A 23,588-nucleotide genomic window follows, 5' to 3' on the forward strand; every position below is an offset into this window, starting at 1 on the left:
TTGACCTTGATTTTGACCTAGTGACCTACTTTCGCATTTTTGAAGGTACAGGTGTCAAATTTGGACCATATGCATAGTTCCATGTTTCAGAATGAAATTTGACATTGATTTTGACCTAGTGACCTACTTCCATATTTCTCAAGCTACAGCCTTCAAATTTGGACCACATGCATAGTTTTGTGTACCGAAAAAAACTTTGACCTTCACATTGACCTAGTGACCTACTTTCACATTTTTAAGGTACAGGCTTCAAATTTGGACCACATGCATAGTTTTGTATTCCAAAATAAAATTTGACCATGATTTTGACCTAGTGACCTACTTTTACATTTCTCAAGCTACAGCCTTCAAATTTGGACCACATGCATAGTTTTGTGTACCGAAATGAACTTTGACCTTTACATTGACCTAGTGACCTACTTTCACATTTTTAAGGTACAGGCTTCAAATTTGGACCACATGCATAGTTTTGTATTCCGAAATAAAATTTGACCTTGATTTTGACCTAGTGACCTGCTTTTACATTTCTCAAGCTATAGCCTTCAAATTTGGACCACATGCATAGTTTTGTGTACCGAAATGAACTTAGACCTTTACATTGACCTAGTGACCTACTTTCACATTTTTGAAGGTACAGGCTTCAAATTTGGACCACATGCATAGTTTTGTATTCCGAAATAGAATTTGACCTTGATTTTGACCTAGTGACCTACTTTTACATTTCTCAAGCTACAGCCTTCAAATTTGGATCACTTGCATAGTTTTATGTACCGAAATGAACTTTGACCTTAAGATTGACCTAGTGACCTACTTTCACATTTCTGTAGCTACAGGCTTCAAATTTGGACCACATGCATAGGATTGTGTACCGAAACAAACTTTGACCTTGACATTGACCTAGTGACCTACTTTCACATTTCTCAAGCTACAGCTTTTGAATTTGGACCACATGCACAGTGTTGTGTACAGAAATGAAATTTGACCTTGAGGTAGTCAATAAGTCTTGAAATTTGGAACACTCAAAAATGGCACATTGGTGGGCGCCAAGATCACTCTGTGATCTCTTGTTATACAGAGCATTTTTCTTCAGCTTATTATGATATGATTGCTGTTACACAATATTAGCCCTTACCCTGCTTAAAATTTCTAAAATGGACTGGTCCATCATTCAGTTTGGGCAATAACATTTATTATTTGAAGGGGTGTTACTGAAAATTTACTAACTGAATAGCGAACAGTGCAGACCATGATCAGACTGCATAAATATAGGGGAAATTTTCATTCAGCAAATTTTAAACAAATACACTTAGGCCCTTTAAAGAAATCATTTCTCTGCAAAAAAACTGCTGTCATTTACAGAAATCTTAAGGAAATGATAAATTGCATATATATTTCATCCCGCCCGAATTACAGAATGAATAATTACAAATATATGTAACCCCTTAGGAATTACAGAGGATATGAAGAGCTTAAATGATTGCTATTCTATCGGCTCTGGTGGTCCCAGAAGAAAAAACTTATCTTGTTAGGAATACTGGAGTTCATCTTTTATATTCACTATGGAATGTCAGTGATTTGATACTTTTTTCTTGCATCCTAGAGATTCTGTAGGTATTTGGTTCAGATTTGTTTTTCTCTCTGGAATACAATAGTACGTTTAATATGAATCAGACTTTGCCAGAAAATAAAACCTGCCAAAGGTTGTTGTAAATTTTAGTTACTGTCACTTTGTGAAATAATCAACATAAGCTCTGTAGAGCTTTTGAGTGACCCTATTTTAAGAACAGTTAAAACCAATTAAACCTTCCCCCAGCAATTTGCTGGTACCCATTTACAGATGGGTCGACTGAGACAATATGATAAAGTGCCTTGCCCAAGGACACATTGAAGTGGACGTAGGAAAGAATCGAGCCAGAGGCCTTTTCCTCCATAGAAAAGCCTTTTAGCCCTCTCAACCTATGTGTCCACAGATTGCAACATTTCTGCTTTGGAATAAGTAAAAAAAAAATGCAAAAAATAGCTTGACTCAGTACACAATGTATGGAATGGTACTCATGTTGCATCATCATCCACATTCACATCTGCTTCCACAAACAGTTGAACTTCATTCATTCGAACTTGACAGGACAAGCAAAATTTGTTCGAGTATATAGTTATTAGTAGTTTGAACCATCAAAAATGTACATTATATAGATACTTTACTGGGACCTGAAGATGAGTTCAAAGGAAGGGTGGTGCCAAGTTATCGTTTGAGCGAACGACTGTACATGGTTTTTAGTTTTGCTATTCTTTCACTTCAGTTTTGTTGGATTTGCTTGGAACTTAAAAAAGTAACTGTTGTTCCTCATTGTCACACTCATTATATGACACAATGGCTATAACTCTTGCCCAAAAGTTTCATGAATTATGTTCCAATTTTCCTTTGAAATTTTGATGCACTTTCAATTTAATTTCCAGATGAATTTGATTCAAACTTTTAATTGTTGTTCCATGTCATCTTATGACACAATAATTAAGGGCCATAACTCTGATAGAAATATATTGTGAAACATACTGTTCTATACTTAGAATTTCAGGTAGTTATTACTGAATGGAGTTGATATTGCTCTGTATCATCACCAGCATCATGTTATGACAAAGCCCATTGAGTGTAAGGATTAATGTCACTTTGGTTACCCACAGCCCTCAGCTATTTTCATTTTTCACCCCCTACTCCGACACATGCACAAACTTAAAATTTACTTATTGAATTTCATTTGGTCATTTGATAAAGGTCAAGGTCACTTTAGTGACCTTTCCCTTTTTATATTAGCTGACTTCTCTTAAAATCTAACACTTTTGCAGTATTGTGGAGGATGGGGACTACTACTTACTCTAGTGATAGCTCTAGTTTTCTCACATATTCCCTATTTCACTGCCCTAGCTTCTGCATCAAAACAGACCAATGTTCTGCCTCCACTGACAACTTGTTTGTGCTGAACTCTCATGAATATTTTCCTGTGTGAATGACCAGTCATGTTATAAGCCTGACCTGTCCTTGGTAGGATACCAGTATGATAATGCATGTGTAGATATAATATCATGCAAATTGAATGGACACCAATTAATTTGGGTTGTTAATTGAATTTTCTAGGTTGACATGTAATTATTCAAGCCTTAGCAAATTCTTGGCTTTATAAAAATTGTTCTAAAATTGACCATCCATTTTGTATTATAAACAGGGGGAAGGGGAGACAATGATTAATTACAACAATTGATTACCCTTGCCATTGATAAGCAAAGGATATCACTGACTAATTTCTTATGCACAGAAATTTGAATATTGGCAACATAGGATGCTTTATTCTTTTGTTGACTTGGTTAAGCCTCACTCATGATTCCTGTTTCTTCCTGACGAAACTTGATGCTTTTAATGGAGGACCCTGCTGCAAAAACATGAGCCTTGGGGTTTTGTTTTTTCGTAGAGGTAATTCTGATTTTAACTAATTTGGCTGAAAGCAACATTTTTTTAATGGACCTAATACTTTTGCAGAAGCCATTTATGAATAATATCAGCACTCCTTAAAGTCATTATGTGTGGTCATATGGTTAATTGTATATGCAGGGAACTTCTGGGTGTTATTGCATATGTAGATCTACAACCAGCAGGATATCAGTCTTTGACAAAAGTTTGAAGTTGTTTAAAAGAACAGAAAATGTCATTTTTAGTCAAATTATGAAGGTGAATTGGAGTGTGATTTTTTGAAGCTCATGAGCAAATGTTTGCCACAAAAGCTGCATCCGGTAATTAATATGTCAAGCTATTATGCAGAAATAAGCTAGACTGTGACCATCAAAGGGAGTATCATATATCAGTGTCACTACAGTGGTCCATTACAGTCTCATCTTGTTTTGGACTGTATTTTAGTCTCCAATCTGTCATCTTGGTCATAGGATCTCTTAACATGTGACTGTTTTGGTGACTAATAGTGTTGTTGTGGACATCCAACTTTATACAAACAAACTCATCTTCATTTGGATATATTTATTTTTGCTTCAAAGTTTGAAGTTTACTAACACGCTTATAATAAGAGCCTGCAGTAAGTATTATATTAACAAATATTTAAGCTTTGAAATTTGTTTTGTTAAAGAATACATGTTCAGCTTTAAGAACAGGACTCAAGGTTTTAAGTTTGCAAACCAGTCTCAAAGCCAGAGATTCTGATTGGTGGTTTTTAGCCTAAATTTGAAATTGACCAATGAAAAAGCTGCATTCTATACTGGTTTATAAAAACTGTTTTTATAGCCCAAAAAATGTATTTTAAGTTTGTAGAAACATTCATTGTGTTCCTTGATAAAGAACTAGAAATTTAGAATCATGTTATAACCTTAAATATGAAGACCAGTCTGAAATGCATGTCTGCCATTGGTCAGTTTAAAAGATGGAACTTGTACTCATCCAATCAGTTGCTGACTTTTTAGACTGGTGTCTTAACATACAGTTCAGTTTTATGTATGGTAGTCTATCACTGAACATGGCAAATCTATAAATTTTTTATGTTATGGTATTGTACATTTGTCAGAAAAATTATACATCATAGCTTGCCCTTAGGTTCTATCCTAGTTATTTAATGGAAACTTATCAGGAGTATCTAATATTTCATCTGTAATTCCTTAATGTACTTTCATATCTGGATACTGTTGCATTCCACTAATGTATCCAAATGGAAATTGCCCTGTTAACCATTTTCATACTTCAGTCAATTTGCATGTTTTGGTTTAAATAATTAATGATTTCTTTGCTATTATTGCTAAAGTGTTGTAACTGTGTATAGATTTCAAAGTAGATAATATTGCTTGAGATGCAGATGGGAGCATTTGTGAACAGATTGCAAGCAGATAGATAGTGTCATAATTGATCTTGGGGATAATGTTGTTGTGAGGTCAGGGTCAGATACTTGACACAGAAACAGAGGTGGATTCTGTAGACATTTTAAAGAAATTTAGTGGTTGTTAGAATTTTGCAATTTTTCATTCACTGAACAGCTTCAGTATTTATAGTTTGTTAAATGAATTACAGAGACAGATGTAGCTATGGAAGGTATATACAAAGTATCATTTTAGGAGTGTTTTGGAACAATTTGTATGGTAAGTTAGTGGACCTTACACAAGATCATAATGAATGGAGAGGTTTGGAGTTGATATCTCGAGGTCAGATATTACTCATACTGATTAGACAGAGCGTATGTCTTAAGTTTTTTTTTTGTCATCTACATAGATTCGTGTGGGGAAGTTGTAAAATCATATGACGAATGTGTGCAGTAGTACATTGGTTCAGAATCAAGGGACACTAGCTACTGTTAATGGAGAATGTTTGGATTCACTTTTACCTGTAGTATGGTGTTGCCATTAGAGTCATTTTACTCATTGTCTGAGTTTTGGTGTTGCTTCCAAGCTAAGTTTCTCTGTCTGTACTAATAAATGTCAAAGAAAAATTGCAATTTTTGCCTAATAATTTACAGTAGAACATCATCTTTGTTCATCCTTCATAGCCTGAGATAGTTGTTAAGAATATAATCCACTGGGGAAAGGGGGGGTTATCACTGTTATAGACCATTGGGTAATGTTGAGGGCACCACCGTTATATACCTCAATGGGTAAAGGTTGGGCATATCACTGTTATAATTCATTGGGTGTAAGGGTGGGGGTATTACTGTTATAGTCCCTTGGGGTAAAGTTGTGGGTGTCACTGTTATAATCCATTGGAGTAAGGTTGGGGTATCACTGTTAGGTTAAGGTTGGGGTATCAGTGTTATAATCCATTGGGGTAAAGTTTTTGGGGTATTATTGTTAAAATCCATTAAGGTATGGTTATTTGGGGGTATCAGTTATAACCCATTTGGGTAAGGTTTGGGATTTCACTGTTGTAATTCATTAGCAAGAGGTAGTCACATGCTTTGCAGCTCCTCATCTTTGTTCTGCCCTGGCAGCTGCAGACAGGAGGAAGTTCTCACAAAATATGGATTATACAAACATGTTGAAATTGACTTGAATTGATCATTTTATCATTGGCATGTTTGTTTTGTAATTCACTTGCTGGAGTTATTGAATTTTGTTTAGGACTAGGAATGATTAGAAATTTCAACAATTAAATTTAGAGCCAGGTAGGTTTTTATTTTATTAATAAACTGTTTGATTTCCTTTATAAAATAATATATCTCTTGTTCACTAATTAGGACTGAGTAAATAGAAGTTAAATTTGCTTGCAGCTACACATTATTCTGTTTCAAAGGATGCTAATTCGAGTGAAAAATTCAGTTACAAATAACCAGAGGCAGTATCAGTTAATCTGCAGAAAGTCATTATGAAGCCTGTCACAAATTGTTTTGACAGTTTATTGAGCAGTAATATTAAGCACAGTGTGACATTAAAAATATTAAGACAGAAGAAAAGATCTTGGACAAGGTCTGGTGTCTTGGGAGTGTATGTAGACTTTCTAGAAATGTGTAAATCATCTTGTCATTTGTAGGTTATCATGATAAAAGGGACCTGGTGTTCAAATAGTTGGTAGAATATGATCTTTTCTCCTTGTTGAATCACAAGATATGTTATTTCTCTGTAATCATACAATGAAACATCAAGTGAACAGATTTGTAAAACCTAGCTTCTGAAAATGCTGCAGCCTCTTTTTATATTGCATGTTAACATTTTAATTGCTAATAGCCATGCAATCATTATCATATTGATAACAGAATTGCAGAAGAAAACAAATTAAAGCATCCAGCTACATTTTGATTGATAGGTTGCAGTTAAGTGTGACAATATCTTCTTGGAAATACTTTGTAAGTGGAGGATTTAAGAACAATTTGAGAATTTGACAAAAAAAGAAACAAAAAAACAGCAACCAATCGTTCATCTTGAGAGGAAGTTTTCAGACTGTTGTTTTGATTTAAAAAGTTTTTTCCCATTTTCATCAATCACAATCCTTCACTAAGTAAAAGCAATAGGAAATGGAAATTGATCACACCTGCAAGTGTTTACAGTTTTATGTCTGTTTTGAAATACAGCAAAACCTCTGATAAAGACATCTCCCAAGAGCAAAACAATTTCTTTTAGTAATGCATCATGATATCTCTGTCTTTTGAAAAGAAGGTAGTAACTTTTGTTTGTTTTTAAATTACATGTTACCCGTGTTTACAGTACCATCAAAGAGTGAGCAGTTTCTGTTTGAACTGCATGTTGCCTTGTTTGCAGTCACAATGGAGGAGCAAGCAGTTTCTGTTTGAACTGCATGTTGCCTTGTTTGCAGTCACAATGGAGGAGCAAGCAGTTTCTGTTTGAACTGCATGTTGCCTTGTTTGCAGTCACAATGGAGGAGCAAGCAGTTTCTGTTTGAACGGCATGTTGCCTTGTTTGCAGTCACAATGGAGGAGCAAGCAGTTTCTGTTTGAACTGCATGTTGCCTTGTTTGCAGTCACAATGGAGGAGCAAGCAGTTTCTGTTTGAACTGCATGTTGCCTCGTTTGCAGTCACATCGGAGGAGGAACTAGTTTCTGGTTGAACTGCATGTTGCCTCTTTTTGCAGTCACCTTGGAGGAGCAAGCAGTTTCTGTTTGAACTGCATGCTGCCTCTTTTTGCAACCACCTTTGAGGATTTAGCAGTTTCTGTTTGATCTGCATGTTGCCTCTTTTGCAATCACAATCACCTTGAAAGAGCAAGCAGTTTCTGTTGTTTTTTAACATATTCAGTTTTTCATAATTGATGAACTCACACATTCCAAAGAAAACAGCCAGTCATGACATAAATTTCTTTCCTTGTATAAATGAAGAACTTTATTAAAGAGGAAATATGTTAGTGAGAATGAAGTAATTTAAGAAAGAAATAAAGTGTAATTGCAAAAAGCTTGACAATGCGGAATCCAGACTTTTAAGTCATTTAGGTGGAAATTGAATATTTTACAAGAGATTTTCAGTAATAGAACAGGGATAATATATCCAGTTATTGATGGTAAACTAACATTGGAAGAAGGAAGGTCAGGGGATCTATAAGTTAATGGAAACTTCCCATAAAGACAGGTAGGGGACCAATAAACTCATTGATCAAATGTGTTTAAGATTAGATTCTGATATAGCATAAACCCTGTATTAATGCACTTTAATACCCACAACTCAATCCCTCCCCCACCACCTGCCAGTAAAATGTGAATGAAAATAATTTGTGTAATAATTGGTTACCAGCACTTAACTGTTACAGTCTTATGTTGTTATTGTTAAAAATGGTTGTATATAAATGTAAAGTTATATTTATACAACATGTTTTATTGGGCATTTATTTGAGGGTATATGGTAGTTCATTCTGTATATAATATATATCCAGAGTTTCCATAGATTTCATATGGATGGTCATGGGACCTGAATAAGGTACTCTTCAGTTCTAGAATAGCTCATAATCATGACTTTTCTGTATATTCTTCATAATTTTGTATGTTTTATCTTTAAGTAATTTGCGTGCATATATGTGTGCTTATCATTAGTCACCAATGGTAACTCATATTGGTGTTCCTTTCAGAAGACTATTAGAATTTTTCAGTGGGAGGATAGTGAAACATTCTATTCCAGAATTTAGCATGACATGTGTAAAGCATATGTAAAACACGCAATTATACACAATTACACAATTATCACATTTTTACACAATTTTTACACAATTATCTCTCAGTGGATCAGACTTGTGTACTCTTGATTTGTAGTCAGACAGTGTTACCACTGACCACTGTGTTTGCTTTGTATGCATTTTATAAGAGCCTATAGTGTCCTTACATTGGTTGTTTATTTAGAATAGGTTGGGAGAAGTAGAACCGTTTTTTTTTTTTTTACATTCGGTAAATATAAACTGTCAATTCACCTCATGAATGAATTTTAACAGTTATAGTTCTGTCATTGTGTTTGTGTTCACTTTTGACCAAAAATAACTTTTTTTTATCATTTAATATTGAGGGTATCGGGGGAGGGGCGTTATTAGGTAGGCATTAATTAAGCAATACACAGTATTATGCTTCATACACAGTTCCTCAAAGTTCTTGCCAAATTTGATCTTCTGCTTGTTGTCAAACTTTGAAAGTATTGCTCTTACAACTGTCACTTGTGTACCAATGTTTATGCAAATGGTCACATTTTCTAGGGAATTCATTTTTGATAAGTCCCCTGTTGGTATTTCATTAGTGGGGAGTTATGGGCAGTAATCCTCGAGTTAGTCTGTTAATCACTCAAAGTGAGATCGTGAGATCCTGGATAACTTTAAAAAGTATAAAATGCTTTTCATGAAACTTGGTACATGGATAGATAGCAATATTGATAATTTGTTGTAATGGCAATAAGTTTGGTTGCTGTGGTAACATTGAGTACCGTAGATACCCATGTATAATGCGCAGTTTTTTGACCCCCGGGACCACCCCCGAATCGTGGGTGCGCATAATACACAGGTATAGACAATTTTCCAACTTCAAAACAAGTTTGTTACCGATGTTCGCCATTTTGGTAAAGGGAAACTACTCCCCGCGCTTACTGTCTCCGCTAAAATCTAAGATTGCCGTTACGTTCCGTAAAAGATCGAATTGTTTATTTTTCTTTGAAACAAAATTAATTTCATATAAATTTAAAAGTATTTTGACGAAAGAAATGTTTATAAATCACAAAAATTATGTTACTAATTAAAAATCGAGAATTATCTTTAACCGAGATCAAACTGTGAACAACATAATTGACACGAGGTGACACGTTGATTGCCGGTAATTACTGGCTTTATGATCGTGACAAAAAGACTATCACACCTTTTGTTATCAGTTTAAATTGAGAAGCTCATGTCATTTTGAAAGATACCATTCCAAAATATTGAATCAGTTGCTATTTATTTATTCAAAATAGTGAATTAAAAAAGGTAAAACAACAAATATAACAATAATTTACTGGTTTTATTTTCGAGAAAACAGAAATCGATAGTACCGTGAGACCGATGCTGCTCTCGGCCGTGGAGATAAAATTTATTACCGGTGTCGATGTAAACTCTACTTTCGTTTTCCATCCACCTCAAAATTGACCAAAATTTTTTTTTTTTTTTTCCCCAGGATTTTGGACTAAGATCGGGGGTGCGCATTATACACGGGTATCTACGGTATGCCAAAATATGACAAAAAGTGGCAAAATGGCATCCTGCGATACTTTTAGGTAAGGGACTTTTATTTCTGGGCAATAGTCCTGTTTTACCAGATAAAAATGGAATTTACATGTAGGCGATTTTTTTTTTATCTTTTTAGGACCATACCGTAGTTGGATGCCCTAACGACGAAACCAAACCAGATATACAGCTACAAGGTCTTGGTATACATCCAAAGCACTGTGTTGTGGACATTACAGAAAATGAAGTGTCTGTGGCACCTGTTGAAGGGGCAAGGTATGTAACTTTTCCTGTCTGGAATAATCAGTATTGTAGAGGCAAGTACTGGTTCTTCCCAGGAAAGATGGCTTCGTATGTATCGGTGCTATTCACTGAGCATGTTAAAGAACCAGACTCTATTCATAATGTTAGGCCGAGTTAGCTGGACAGGGATTTCACTCTGTCCCTCTGGTCAGATTGGTCTGTGTCTTTACTAGTAGAAGATGAATTTTGCACCCTGAGTGGCTGCCTTTGCGCTATGTTTAGCACCTTTGAATGTGTTTGTCATGAAAAGGGTGCTATCATAAATCTGGTATAATAATTTATAGGTGTTCCTCTGGAATAGTGACAAGTTAATGATATTTTGATAAGCACTTACTGCATGATGCAGGGTTAAGAGAGTAAACGAAAAAAACATCTCTCTGATTATATTAAAAATAAAACACAAATTACAGATACTTGAATCAATTGAAAAAGCTGTTCACAATTTTCAATTAACAGAAATACCTGTATGTGTAAAAAATATACATACCGTATTTTGGTGTGTATAGGTCGCGGTAATGTATAGTCCGCATCTAATCTTTGCTCTGGAAATGGTCGGAAAATTTAACTTCTAGCGTATTAGTCGCAGTTAAATTTCGGATTTTTTCCCCAGCAATATTTAATATTTACCGGCAAAAAAGTTATGGCTGCGGCCATATTGATGCCGCGGATTGAATTATTATCAGAACCTGATTGGTGGAAATCGGACAGTGTTATTTTCGTTCCCAACCGTTTCGTACCAACAGTAGTATCTGTAACAGACTACATCAAAGAAAAGCGACTTTTTGACACTAATTGGCAGCAGACGGTTTGCGTTTACATTCTGTTGTCATGCAAGTTTAAGTGTGAATTGTTTGCACAGCAATTATAACACCTTTCCGTGTCATGTAATTAACCGCGTTCTTTTGATTCTGAATAAAAAGATTAACAAAATATCTCTGTTTGGATTTTTTTCTTTTATTTAAAAGTCAAAAGTAAAAAATTATCTTTCAAATTTTTTAATATGCTAAGAATTAGTATAAACAATGTTTGGAATGGAGGACGGATCTGTCCGGATTTTATCCAACCCGGAGTACATGTCAATGGCGTCCAGTAAAACGAAAGTAGAAACAAACGTATTTCAGACTGCAAAAACATCTTTGAATTAAAGTCATTCGTAATTTTAATAGTCTGTATGGGTTATTTACGATATATTTTATTGAAAGTAACCGCTATTGGTTGAAAAGCCGCCGATATTGATATTTTTTATCCATTTTGTTCGTTCATAACAGATGCACATAATTTTGCGCGAGCTACGGTCAGAAAATTGGCCCGAAAAAAAAAACTGCTGGCAATGTTCTGTCGTATAGGTCGCAGGAACTTTTTCAGGCAGCAAAATGGGTAGAAAAAGTGCGACCTATACACACCAAAATACGGTACTCATACAGTCTGCTAAAAATTTTCTCAAAAATTTAAATGAGTTGCTGCAAGTATTTTTACATGTTTAAAACTTTAGAGTATGGTTCTACAAGTACATGTGAATGTTTAAAGCTTAATTGTGACAGAATTGAAACATCTGACATAGTACTAAAACTTGCCCATACATGTACCAGTGTGAAATCTTGTTCCCTTTAACTGGTCTTATTCAGTGAAGTGCTGGTGCATGCAAAAAAAAAGATTTTGCATAAATGTCTGCAGTTTATAAATCAATGTTTCATTGTTTCATCAATAATTAAAAAATAGATGTATTGATTAGAAATTTTCAATAGTTAAAATGTAATTGTAACCCCTCCCCCGCCAACGTTGTAAGAGGGGATACTGGTTTCAGGTTGTCTGTCTGCTCCGTGTCCACATTTTGGTTAAAGTTTTGATGCACTTTCACTTTATCTCTGCAATTACTTGATGGATTTGTTTCAAACTTAAAATAGTTATTCCTCATCATCACCCACATCATATGGCACATGGGCCATAACTCTCACACCAATATTTCATGAATTATCCTCCTTTTTACTTAGAATTTCAGTTTAAAGTTTTGATGCACTTTCACTCTATCTCAGTTATTACTAAATGGATTTGATTCAAACTTAAAGTAGTTGTTCCACCTTATCACCTACATCATATGACACAACATCCATAACTTTGGTACCAATATTTCATGAATTATGCCCCCCTTTTACTTAGAATTTTAGGTTAAAATTTTGATGCACTTTCACTCTATCTCAGTTATTACCAAACGGATTTGATTCAAACTTAAAATAGTTATTCAACATCATCACTCACATCATATGACACAAGGGCCATAACTCTTGCACCAATATTTCATGAATTATCCCCCCTTTTTACTTAGAATTTCAGGTTTAAGTTTTGATGCACTTTCACTCTATCTCAGTTATTATGCCATCTTCGAAGAAGGAGGGGTATATTGTTTTGCAGATGTCGGTCGGTAAGAATGTAGACCAATCCGTTTCTGGATGATAACTCAAGAATGCTTGGGCCTAGGATCATGAAAGTTGATAGGAAGGTTGGTCATCACCAGCAGATGACCCCTATTAATTTTGAGATCAGTATGTCAAAGGTCAAGGTCACAGCGACCCTGAACATTTAAATGGTTTCCGGATGATAACTCAAGAACGCTTGGTCCTAGGATCATGAAAGTGGCCCTGAACAGTTTTACAGTTTCCGGATGATAACTCAAGAACACTTGGGCCTAGGATCATGAAAGTTGATAGGGAGGTTGGCCATGACCAGCAGATGACCTCTATTGATTTTGAGGTCAGTATGTCAAAGAACAAGGTCACAGTGACCAGGAACAGTAAAATGGTTTCTGGCCGATAAGAAGGCTTGGGCCTAGGATCAGGAAAATTGATAGGAGATTGATCATGACCAGCAGATGACCCCTATTGATTTTCAGGTTATTAGGTCAAAGTTCAAGGTCACATTGGCCAGAAACAGTTAAGCAGTTTCTTGACGATAACTTCAGAACACTTGGGCCAAGGGTCATGAAAGATGATAGAGATGTTCATCATGACCAGCAGATGACCCCTATTGATTTTGAGGTCAGTAGGTCAAAGGTCAAGGTTACAGTGACCCGGAACATTTAAACCGTTTCCAGACAATTACTTGAGAATGCTTGGGCCTAGGATCATGAAACTTGATAGGGAAGTTGGTCATGACCAGTAGATGACCCTTATAGATTTTGAGGTCAGTAGGCCAAAGGTCAAGGTCACATTGACCCAGAACAGTTAAAACTCTTTCCTGAAGATACCTTGAGAACGCTTAGGCCTAGGATCACGAAACTTAACAGGGAGGTTGATCATGACCAGCAGATGACCCCTGTTGATTTTGAGGTCAATAGGTATAAGGTCAAGGTCACATTGAACCAGAACAGTACTACTTTTGTTTACAGTGAGCATATAATTTCTGTTCCTTGTGCAGTTACTGAATGCATCAAGTGGGGAAGGGGGGCATTTCGTGTTCGACAAGCTCTTGTTACTAAATGGATTTCAAACTTAAAGTACTTGTTCCACCTTATCACCCACATCATATGACACAAGGTCTATAACTCTGGTACCAATATTTCATGAATTACTTTTACTTAGAATTTCAGGTTAATTTTGGTGCATTTTCACTATATCTCAGTTATTACTAAATGGATTTGATTCAAACTTGTAGTTATTATTCCACATCATCACCCACATCATATGACACAAGGTGCAGAAATCACTCTTGCACCAATATTTCATGAATTATCCCCCTTTTTTGCTTAGAATTATACTTATTTAATGTTCTTTATCTCTCTTTTTACATAATACTTTTGACACAGACTCAAATTATTGTCAAATATCTTCATTCTTATTGGAGTCATTAAACACTCCAGTGACAGCTCCAGCTTCCTCAGACGTGCCCAGTTCCACTATCCAGCATCGAAATAGTCAAGCACGCTGTCTCCTTTGACCGCTATTGTTGTTTTTAGCCCACCATCATCAGATGGTGGGCTATTAAAATCACTCTGCGTCCGTGGTCCGTCCGTCCGTCATTCCGTCCGTCCGTTAACAATTTCTCGTTATCGCATCTCCTCAGAAACTACTGGGGGGATTTTGACCAAACTTTGTCAGAATGCTGTATTGGTACCCAAGTTGTGTCCCCCTGAAAATCAGACTGGTTCAACAATTTATGAGTGAGTTATGGCCCTTTGTTTATTTCTATAATTTACATAGATTTATATATGGAAAAACTTTGAAAACCTTCTTGTCCAAAACCACAGGGCCTAGGGCTTTGATATTTGGTTTGAAGCATCATCTAGTGGTCCTCTACCAAGATGATTCAAATTATTTCTCGGGGGTCAAATATGGCCCCGCCCTGGGGGTCACATGGTTTATATAGACTTATATAGGGAAAAACTTTGAAAAACCTCTTGTCCACAACCACAGGGCCTAGGGCTTTGATATTTTGTATGTGACATCATCTAGTGGTTTGACTAAGATTGTTCAAATTATACCCTAGGGTCAAATATGGCCCCGCCCAGGGGGTCATATGTTTACATAGACTAAATAGGGAAAAACTTTGAAAATCTTCTTGTCCAAACCACAAAGCCTAGGGCTTTGATATTTGTAATGTAGCATCATCTAGTGGTTCTCTACCAAGTTTGTTCAAATTATCCCCCTAGGGTCAAATATGGCCCCGCCCCGGGGGTCACATGCTTCATATAGACTTACATAGGGAAAAGCTTTTAAAATCTTCCTGTCAATAACTACAACATTCAAACTTGGACCAGACCACATGTATATTTTTGAGTGGCAGATGAACCTTGACATGAGTTGACCTTAATTTTGACCTAGTGACCTACTTTCACATTTCTGTAGCTACAGCCTTCAAATTTGGACCACATGCATAGTTTTGTGCACCGGAAAAAACTTTGACCTTGATTTTGACCTAGTGACCTACTTTCACATTTTTGAAGGTACAGGCGTCAAATTTGGACCATATGCATAGTTCCGTGTTTTAAAATGAAATTTGACATTGATTTTGAACTAGTGACCTACTTTCACATTTCTCAAGCTACAGCCTTCAAATTTGGACCACCTGCATAGTTTTGTGTATTGAAAAAACTTTGACCTTGACATTGACCTGGTGACCTACTTTAACATTTTTAAAGGTACAGTCTTCAAATTTGGACCACATGCATAATTTTGGTTTCGAAATGAAATTTGACATTGATTTTGACCTAATGACCTACTTTCACATTTTCTCAAGCTATACAGCCTTCAAATTTGGACCACATGCATAGTTTTGTGCACCAGAAAACACTTTGACCTTGACATTGACCAAGTGACCTACTTTCACATTTTTTGTAGGTACAGGCTTCAGATTAGGACCACATGCATAGTTTCATGTTCGGAAATGAAATTTGACCTTGATTTTGACCTAGTGACCTACTTCCACATTTCTCAAGCTACAGCCTTCAAATTTTGACCACATGCATAGTTTTGTGTATCGAAAAAACTTTGACCTTGACATTGACCTAGTGACCTACTTTCACATTTTTGAAGGTACAGGCTTCAAATTTGGACCACATGCATAGTTTTGTGTTCGAATTGAAATTTGACCTTGATTTTGACCCAGTGACCTACTTTCACATTTCTCAAGCTACAGCCTTCAAATTTGGACCACATGCATGGTTTTATGTACCGAAACAAACTTTGACCTTTACATTGACCTAGTGACCTACTTTCACATTTCTCAAGCTACAGCTTTTGAATTTGAACCACATACACAGTGTTGTGTACGGAAATGAAATTTGACCTTGAGCTTGTCAATAAGTCTTGAAATTTGGAACACTCAAAAATGGCACATTGTTGGGCGCCAAGATCACTCTGTGATCTCTTGTTTGTTATTATATACTGTATACATACAATATGCATATGCAATCTTGTGCTCCTAAACCCTTGCACACAATTTAATGAAACTAAACACAAGTGATCAGTACCAACCCTAGTTGTGCATGGTGCATGTTAGGTTCTTCCAGAAAAAAATTCTGCAGAGTTATGGGACTTTGTTTTTTGTTACTATACTCTATACATACAGTCCACATTATTATGCAATCTTGTGTGTGTCAAATTGCAATGTATTTTGTCAGTGTGTGTGGGGGGGGTGGGGGGTGGAGGTACATTCGATCATCACTTTCAGTGATAGCACCAGTTATATTTGGACAAATTGCAGTTTACAAATATCAACTGAAGAAACATGTTTAGGCTGACGTTTACAGTCATAATGATATACGTCTAGATAAATAACAATGAAATGGTCTAGTTGGCAGACAAATTTTCAGCAGGGAATACTTCTTTGTTTTATAGACCTCTTTGAATGTAACAGTTTGATCCCCAGGGCAATACACATGTTATCTCTCATGATGTTAGATGTCTGTAATAGTACTGTACCTTTATTAATAGATGCACAGAAGTTGCCTTGTGGTGAACAAGAACTTTGTGAGCATGGGCTACATGAAATTATGTATATATAAACATAAAGGGAAAAATTTGGTAAAACTAATACCGTTTTGATTTATAGTTTTGTCAATCCTGTTGAACAGATTCCTGTGGGCAAGCTGTAGAGTACACTTGCTTCTCAGTGCTGTTGGCTTTGGTTGCTTGCCAGGGGTTGAATTATCATTGGAAAAAAACCCATTAATCTACCCAGTTGCCCAACTTTTGCCTTACCACCTTTCATGACCTATACATTTTGGTACACTGCATTGAAAGCTACAACCTGAACACAAAATCATATTTTTGTGATCCAGTTAATTGAACAAAAAAATGACATTTTTAGCTCGACTATTCGAAGAATAGTCTAGCTATTCTACTCACCCTGGTGTCGGCGTCGGCGTCACACCTTGGTTAAGTTTTTGCATGCAAGTACATACAGCTATCATTTAAAGGCATATAGCTTTGAAACTTATTTATTCTTTTTCTAGGTCAATTACCAACCTCACTGGGTCAAGTTCCATAACTCTAACATGTATTTTGTGCAAATTATGCCCCCTTTTGGACTTAGAAAATTCTGGTTAAAGTTTTACATGCAAGTTACTATCTCCAAAACTAATGTAGATATTGTTGTGTCGGTGCGACAATAAACCCAACAAAATAAATAAATAAATAATGTAGATATTGAATTGAAACTTCACATGTGCCTTCGGGGTTATAAAACTATTTGATAGCACCAAGTCCCATAACTCTGACCTTCATTTTGGCCAAATTATGCCCCCTTTTGGACTTAGAAAATTCTGGTTAAAGTTTTGCGTGCAAGTACATACAGCTATTACTAAAAGGCATATAGATTTGAAACTTATTTTTTCTTTTTCTAGATCAATTACCTACCTCACTGGGTCAAGTCCCATAACTCTGACATGTATTTTGGCCAAATTATGTCCCCTTTTGGACTTAGAAAATTCTGGTTAAAGTTTTGCGTGCAAGTACATACAGCTATTACTAAAAGGCATATAGATTTGAAACTTATTTTTTCTTTTTCTAGATCAATTACCTACCTCACTGGGTCAAGTCCCATAACTCTGACATGTATTTTGGCCAAATTATGTCCCCTTTTGGACTTAGAAAATTCTGGTTAAAGTTTTGCGTGCAAGTACATACAGCTATTACTAAAAGGCATATAGATTTGAAACTTATTTTTTCTTTTTCTAGATCAATTACCTACCTCACTGGGTCAAGTCCCATAACTCTGACATGTATTTTGGGCAAATTATGCCCCCTTTTGGACTTAGAAAATCCTGGTTAAAGTTTTACATGCAAGTAACTATCTCCAAAACTACTACAGATATTAAATTGAAACTTCACACATGTCTTCGGGGTTATAAAACTAGTTGATAGCACCAAGTCCCATAACTCTGACATGTATTTTGGGGAAATTATGCCCCCTTTTGGACTTAGAAAATCCTGGTTAAAGTTTTGCGTGCAAGTACATACAGCTTTTACCAAAAGGCATATAGCTTTGAAACCTATTTATTCTTTTTCTAGGTCAATTACCAACCTCACTGGGTCAAGTTCCATAACTCTTAACATGTATTTTGAGCAAATTATTCCCCCTTTTGGACTTAGAAAATTCTGGTTAAAGTTTTGCGTGCAAGTACATACAGCTATTACTAAAAGGCATATAGATTTGAAACTTATTTTTTCTTTTTCTAGATCAATTGCCTACCTCACTGGGTCAAGTCCCATAACTTTGACATGTATTTTGGGCAAATTATGCCCCCTTTTGGACTTAGAAAATTCTGGTTAAAGTTTTACATGCAAGTTACTATCCCCAAAACTAATGCAGATATTGAATTGAAACTTAACATGTTTCTTTGGGGTTATAAAACTAGTTGATAACATCAAGTCCCATAACTCTGATATGTATTTTGGTCAAATTATGTCCCCTTTCTTACTTAAAACTCTTTTGATATTTCACATTTTGGGTAATAATTTCCTGCTTCTGTGACAATATTTCAAATAGTCGAGCTTGGCTGTCTTACGGACAGCTCTTGTTAGCTTGACTGTTCGCAGAATAGTCTAGCTATTCTACTCACCCTGGCGTCGGTGTTGGCGTCACACCTTGGTTAAAGTTTTCCATGCAAGTACATATAGCTATCATTTAAAGGCATATAGCTTTGAATCTTACTTTTTCTTTTTCTAGGTCAATTACCAACCTCACTGGGTTAAGTTCCATAACTCTGACATGTATTTTGAGCAAATTATGCCCCTGTTTGGAATTTGAAAATTCTGGCTAAAGTTTTACATGCAAGTAACTATCTCCAAAACTAATGCAGATATTGAATTGAAACTTCACATGTGTCTTTGGGGTTATAAAACTAGTTAGTTATAGTATCAAGGCCCATAACTCTGACCTGCATTTTGGCCAAATTATGCCCCCTTTTGGACTTAGAAAATCCTGGTTAAAGTTTTGCATGCAAGTACATACAGCTATTACTAAAAGGCATATAGATTTGAAACTTATTTTTTTGTTTTCTAGATCAATTACCAACCTCATTGGGTCAAGTCCCATAACTCTGACGTGTATTTTGGGCAAATTATGCCCTCTTTTGGACTTAGAAAATCCTGGTAAAAGTTTTGCATGCAAGTACATACAGCTATTACTAAAAGGCATATAGATTTGAAACTTATTTTTTTCTTTTTCTAGATCAATAACCAACCTCACTGGGTCAAGTCCCATAACTCTGTCATGTATTTTGGGCAAATTATGCCCCCTTTTGGACTTAGAAAATTCAGGTTAAAGTTTTACATGCAAGTTACTATCTCCAAAACTAATGCAGGTATTGAATTGAAACTTCACTTGTGTCTTCAGGGTTATAAAACTAGTTGATAGCATCAAGTCCCATAACTCTGACCTGCATTTTGGCCAAATTATGCCCCCTTTGGACATAGAAAACCCTGGTTAAAGTTTTGCGTGCAAGTATGTAACATACAGCTACTGCTTAAAGGCATATAGATTTGAAACTTAATTTTTCATTTTTAGCTCGACTATTCCAAGAATAGGGGAGCTATCCTACTCGCCCCGGCGTCGGCATTAGCGTGAGCGTCACACAAATGTTAAAGTTTGCGTACCACCCCAAATATTTTCAAAGTCCATTGAGATATTGCTTTCATATTTTGCATACTTGTTAACCATCATGACCCCAGTCTGTAAAAAGTAGGAGGCAACTCTATCAAGCATTTTGACTGAATTATGGCCCCTTTTCAACTTAGAATAAATGTTAAAGTTTGCGTACCACCCCAAATATTTTCAAAGTCCATTGAGATATTGCTTTCATATTTTGCATACTTGTTTACCATCATGACCCCAGTCTGTAAAAAGGAGGGGGCAGCTCTATCAAGCATTTTGACTGAATTATGGCCCCTTTTCGACTTAGAATAAATGTTAAAGTTTGCGTACCACCCCAAATATTTGCAAAGTCCATTGAGATATTGCTTTCATATTTTGCATACTTGTTTACCATCATGACCCCAGTCTGTTAAAAAGAGGAGGCAACTCTATCAAGCATTTTGACTGAATTATGGTCCCTTTTGAACTAAGAATATGCTTATTGCAATGTTAAAGTTTTACTCTTTGCTTATATTATACTATCAAGCACTGAGAATAGTCGAGCGAGCTGTCCAGTGACAGCTATTGTCTAGATCAATTACCAAGCTCACTGGATCAAGTCACATAAGTCTGACATGTATTTTGGGCAGATATTGAATTGAAACTTCACATGTGTCTTCGGGGTTATAAAACTAGTTAATTATAATATCAAGGCCCATAACTCTGACCTGCATTTTGGCCAAATTATGCCCCCCTTTGGACTTAGAAAATTCTGGTTAAAGTTTTGCGTTCAAGTTACTATCTGCAGAACAAATACAGATATTAAGCTGAAACTTCACATGTGTCTTCGGGGTTATAAAACTAGTTGATAGCATCAAGACCCATAACTCTGATTTGCATTTTGGTCAAATTATGTCCCCTTTTGAACTTTAAACTCTTTTGATATTTTAACATTTTGGGTAATATTTTCCTGCTTCAGTGATAAAGTATAAAGGGTTCAACCTTTTATTATAGACGATTGCAAACTGACGAAAATACAGTTTCTTAAATATCTTCGTTCAAAATATATTTGACAATATCGGATTGCAATATGTGTGGATACAGTTTCAGTGAGAAATGTTAGAAATGTGTGAAACAAAATGCACAGCTTTTTTCAATTTTCGTACTGTCTTTCACTCAGCGTCTTTCTGAGATGCCAACATGGGGTTTTTCCTTTGCCATTAAAACCTAGAAAATCGCCACCAGACAAATAAAAGTGAAAAAAGAAAAATGCGAGATGGACAAACAGAAAGAAAGAAAATGAATCTCTTTATAGACACCTGCAGTAATGTTGACTGCTAACTGTAGCTGATAGACACATCTATTCAACAGGGAATACTTTTGTTTAATGGACTTCCACAGACTATCACATTGCTTAATGAATAATGTCTGAGACATCCTGTGGTCAGTCAGTTTGCTTAAGGAAAAACTTGGTGACATATGAGTGAAATAACAGAATTTTCTTTACTTTTGGCTGGGATTTGTACTTTAACACAGGTTTTAATTTTATGAGACATGTCAGTGATATGTTTTTCTTTACATAATGGCCATTAGTTTGTTATGGAATTTTATCGTTAATTAATGTTATGTATATGATTGTTCTGAATTTACTAGAATTAAGATTTATAGAATTGGATTAAAGAGAGTTACAAGACAGTGTGAAATATTGGATAAAATTCTGCATTTTATGGATGTGACATACCAGTGTAATAACAATTTTCTTTACTTATGGCTATAGGATTTGTCATTAACATAAGTTTTAATTTTATGAGACATATCAGTAACATTTTCTTTATGTAATGGCCATTAGTTTGCCATGAAATTTTATCGTTAATTAATGTTATGTATATAGCCTTGCAGGACTGATTGATTTGGATTTACTGGAATTAAGATTTATAGAAGTTACAAGTGTGAAATATTGGACAAAATTCTGCATTTATGGACAAACAGTGTAGTAACAATTTTCTTTACTTATGACAATAGGATTTGTCATTAACACAGGTTTAAATTTTATGAGACATATCAGTAACTCTTTCCTTATGTAATGGCCATTAGTTTAATTATGTCTCCCCCAGGAGACATATTGTTTTTGCCCTGTCCATCCGTCCGTACGTCACACTTCATTTCCGAGCAATAACTGGAGAACCATTTGACCTAGAACCTTCAAACTTCATAGGGTTGTAGGGCTGCTGGAGTAGACGACCCCTTTTGTTTTTGGGGTCACTCCGTCAAAGGTCAAGGTCACAGGGGCCTGAACATTGAAAACCATTTCTGATCAATAACTAGAGAACCACTTGACCCAGAATGTTGAAACTTCATCGGATGATTGGTCATGAAGAGTAGATGACCCCTATTGATTTTGGGGTCACTCCGTCAAAGGTCAAGGTCACAGGGGCCTGAACATTGAAAACCATTTCCGATCAATAACTAGAGAACCACTTGACCCAGAATGTTGAAACTTCATAGGATGATTGGTCATGAAGAGTAAATGACCCCTATCGATTTTGGGGTCACTCCGTCAAAGGTCACGGTCACAGGGGCCTGAACATGGAAAACCATTTCCGATCAATAACTAGAGAACCACTTGACCCAGAATGTTGAAACTTCATAGGATAATTGGTCATGAAGAGTAGATGATCCCTATCGATTTTGGGGTCACTCCGTCAGAGGTCAAGGTCACAGGGGCCTGAACATGGAAAACCATTTCCGATCAATAACTAGAGAACCACTTGACCCAGAATGTTGAAACTTCATAGGATGATTGGTCATGAAGAGTAGATGACCCCTATTGATTTTGGGGTCACTCCGTCAAAGGTCAAGGTCACAGGGGCCTGAACATTGAAAACCATTTCCGATCAATAACTTGTGAACCACTTGACCCAGAATGTTGAAACTTCATAGGATGATTGGTCATGAAGAGTAGATGACCCCTATCGATTTTGGGGTCATTCCATCAAAGGTCAAGGTCACAGGGGCCTGAACATTGAAAACCATTTCCGATCAATAACTAGAGAACCACTTGACCCAGAATGTTGAAACTTCATAGGATGATTGGTCATGAAGAGTAGATGACCCCTATCGATTTTGGGATCACTCCGTCAAAGGTCAAGGTCACAGGGGTCTGAACATGGAAAACCATTTCCGATCAATAACTAGAGAACCACTTGACCCAGAATGTTGAAACTTCATAGGATGATTGTACATGCAAAGTAGATGACCCCTATCGATTTTGGGGTCACTCCATTAAAGGTCAAGGTCACAGGGGCCTGAACATTGAAAACCATTTCCGGTCAGTAACTTGAGAACCACTTGACCCAGAATGATGAAACTTCATAGGATGATTGGTCATGCAGAGTAGATGACCCCTAACGATTTTGGGGTCACTCTGTGAAAGGTCAAGGCCACAGGGGCCTGAACATGGAAAACCATTTCCAATCAGTAACTTGAGAACCTCTCGACCCAGAATGTTGAAACTTCATAGGATGATTGTTCATGCAGAGTAAATGACCCCTATTGTTTTTGGGGT

The 23,588-nt window shown here is 36.1% G+C and overlaps 1 protein-coding gene across 1 annotated transcript in view; it reads left to right on the top strand.

Moving 5' to 3' along the window:
* Positions 1-23,588, top strand: part of LOC123543332 (kinesin-like protein KIF13B) — a 253,779-nt gene that overhangs the window by 158,452 nt on the left and 71,739 nt on the right. Inside the window, exon 13 of the mRNA XM_053525922.1 lies at positions 10,293-10,429. Coding sequence (XP_053381897.1) covers positions 10,293-10,429 — 137 coding nt within the window. The remainder of the gene's footprint in view (positions 1-10,292; positions 10,430-23,588) is intronic.

The sequence above is a fragment of the Mercenaria mercenaria genome, chromosome 16 (assembly GCF_021730395.1).
Source record: "Mercenaria mercenaria strain notata chromosome 16, MADL_Memer_1, whole genome shotgun sequence".
Classification (NCBI taxonomy): Eukaryota; Metazoa; Mollusca; class Bivalvia; order Venerida; family Veneridae; genus Mercenaria; species Mercenaria mercenaria.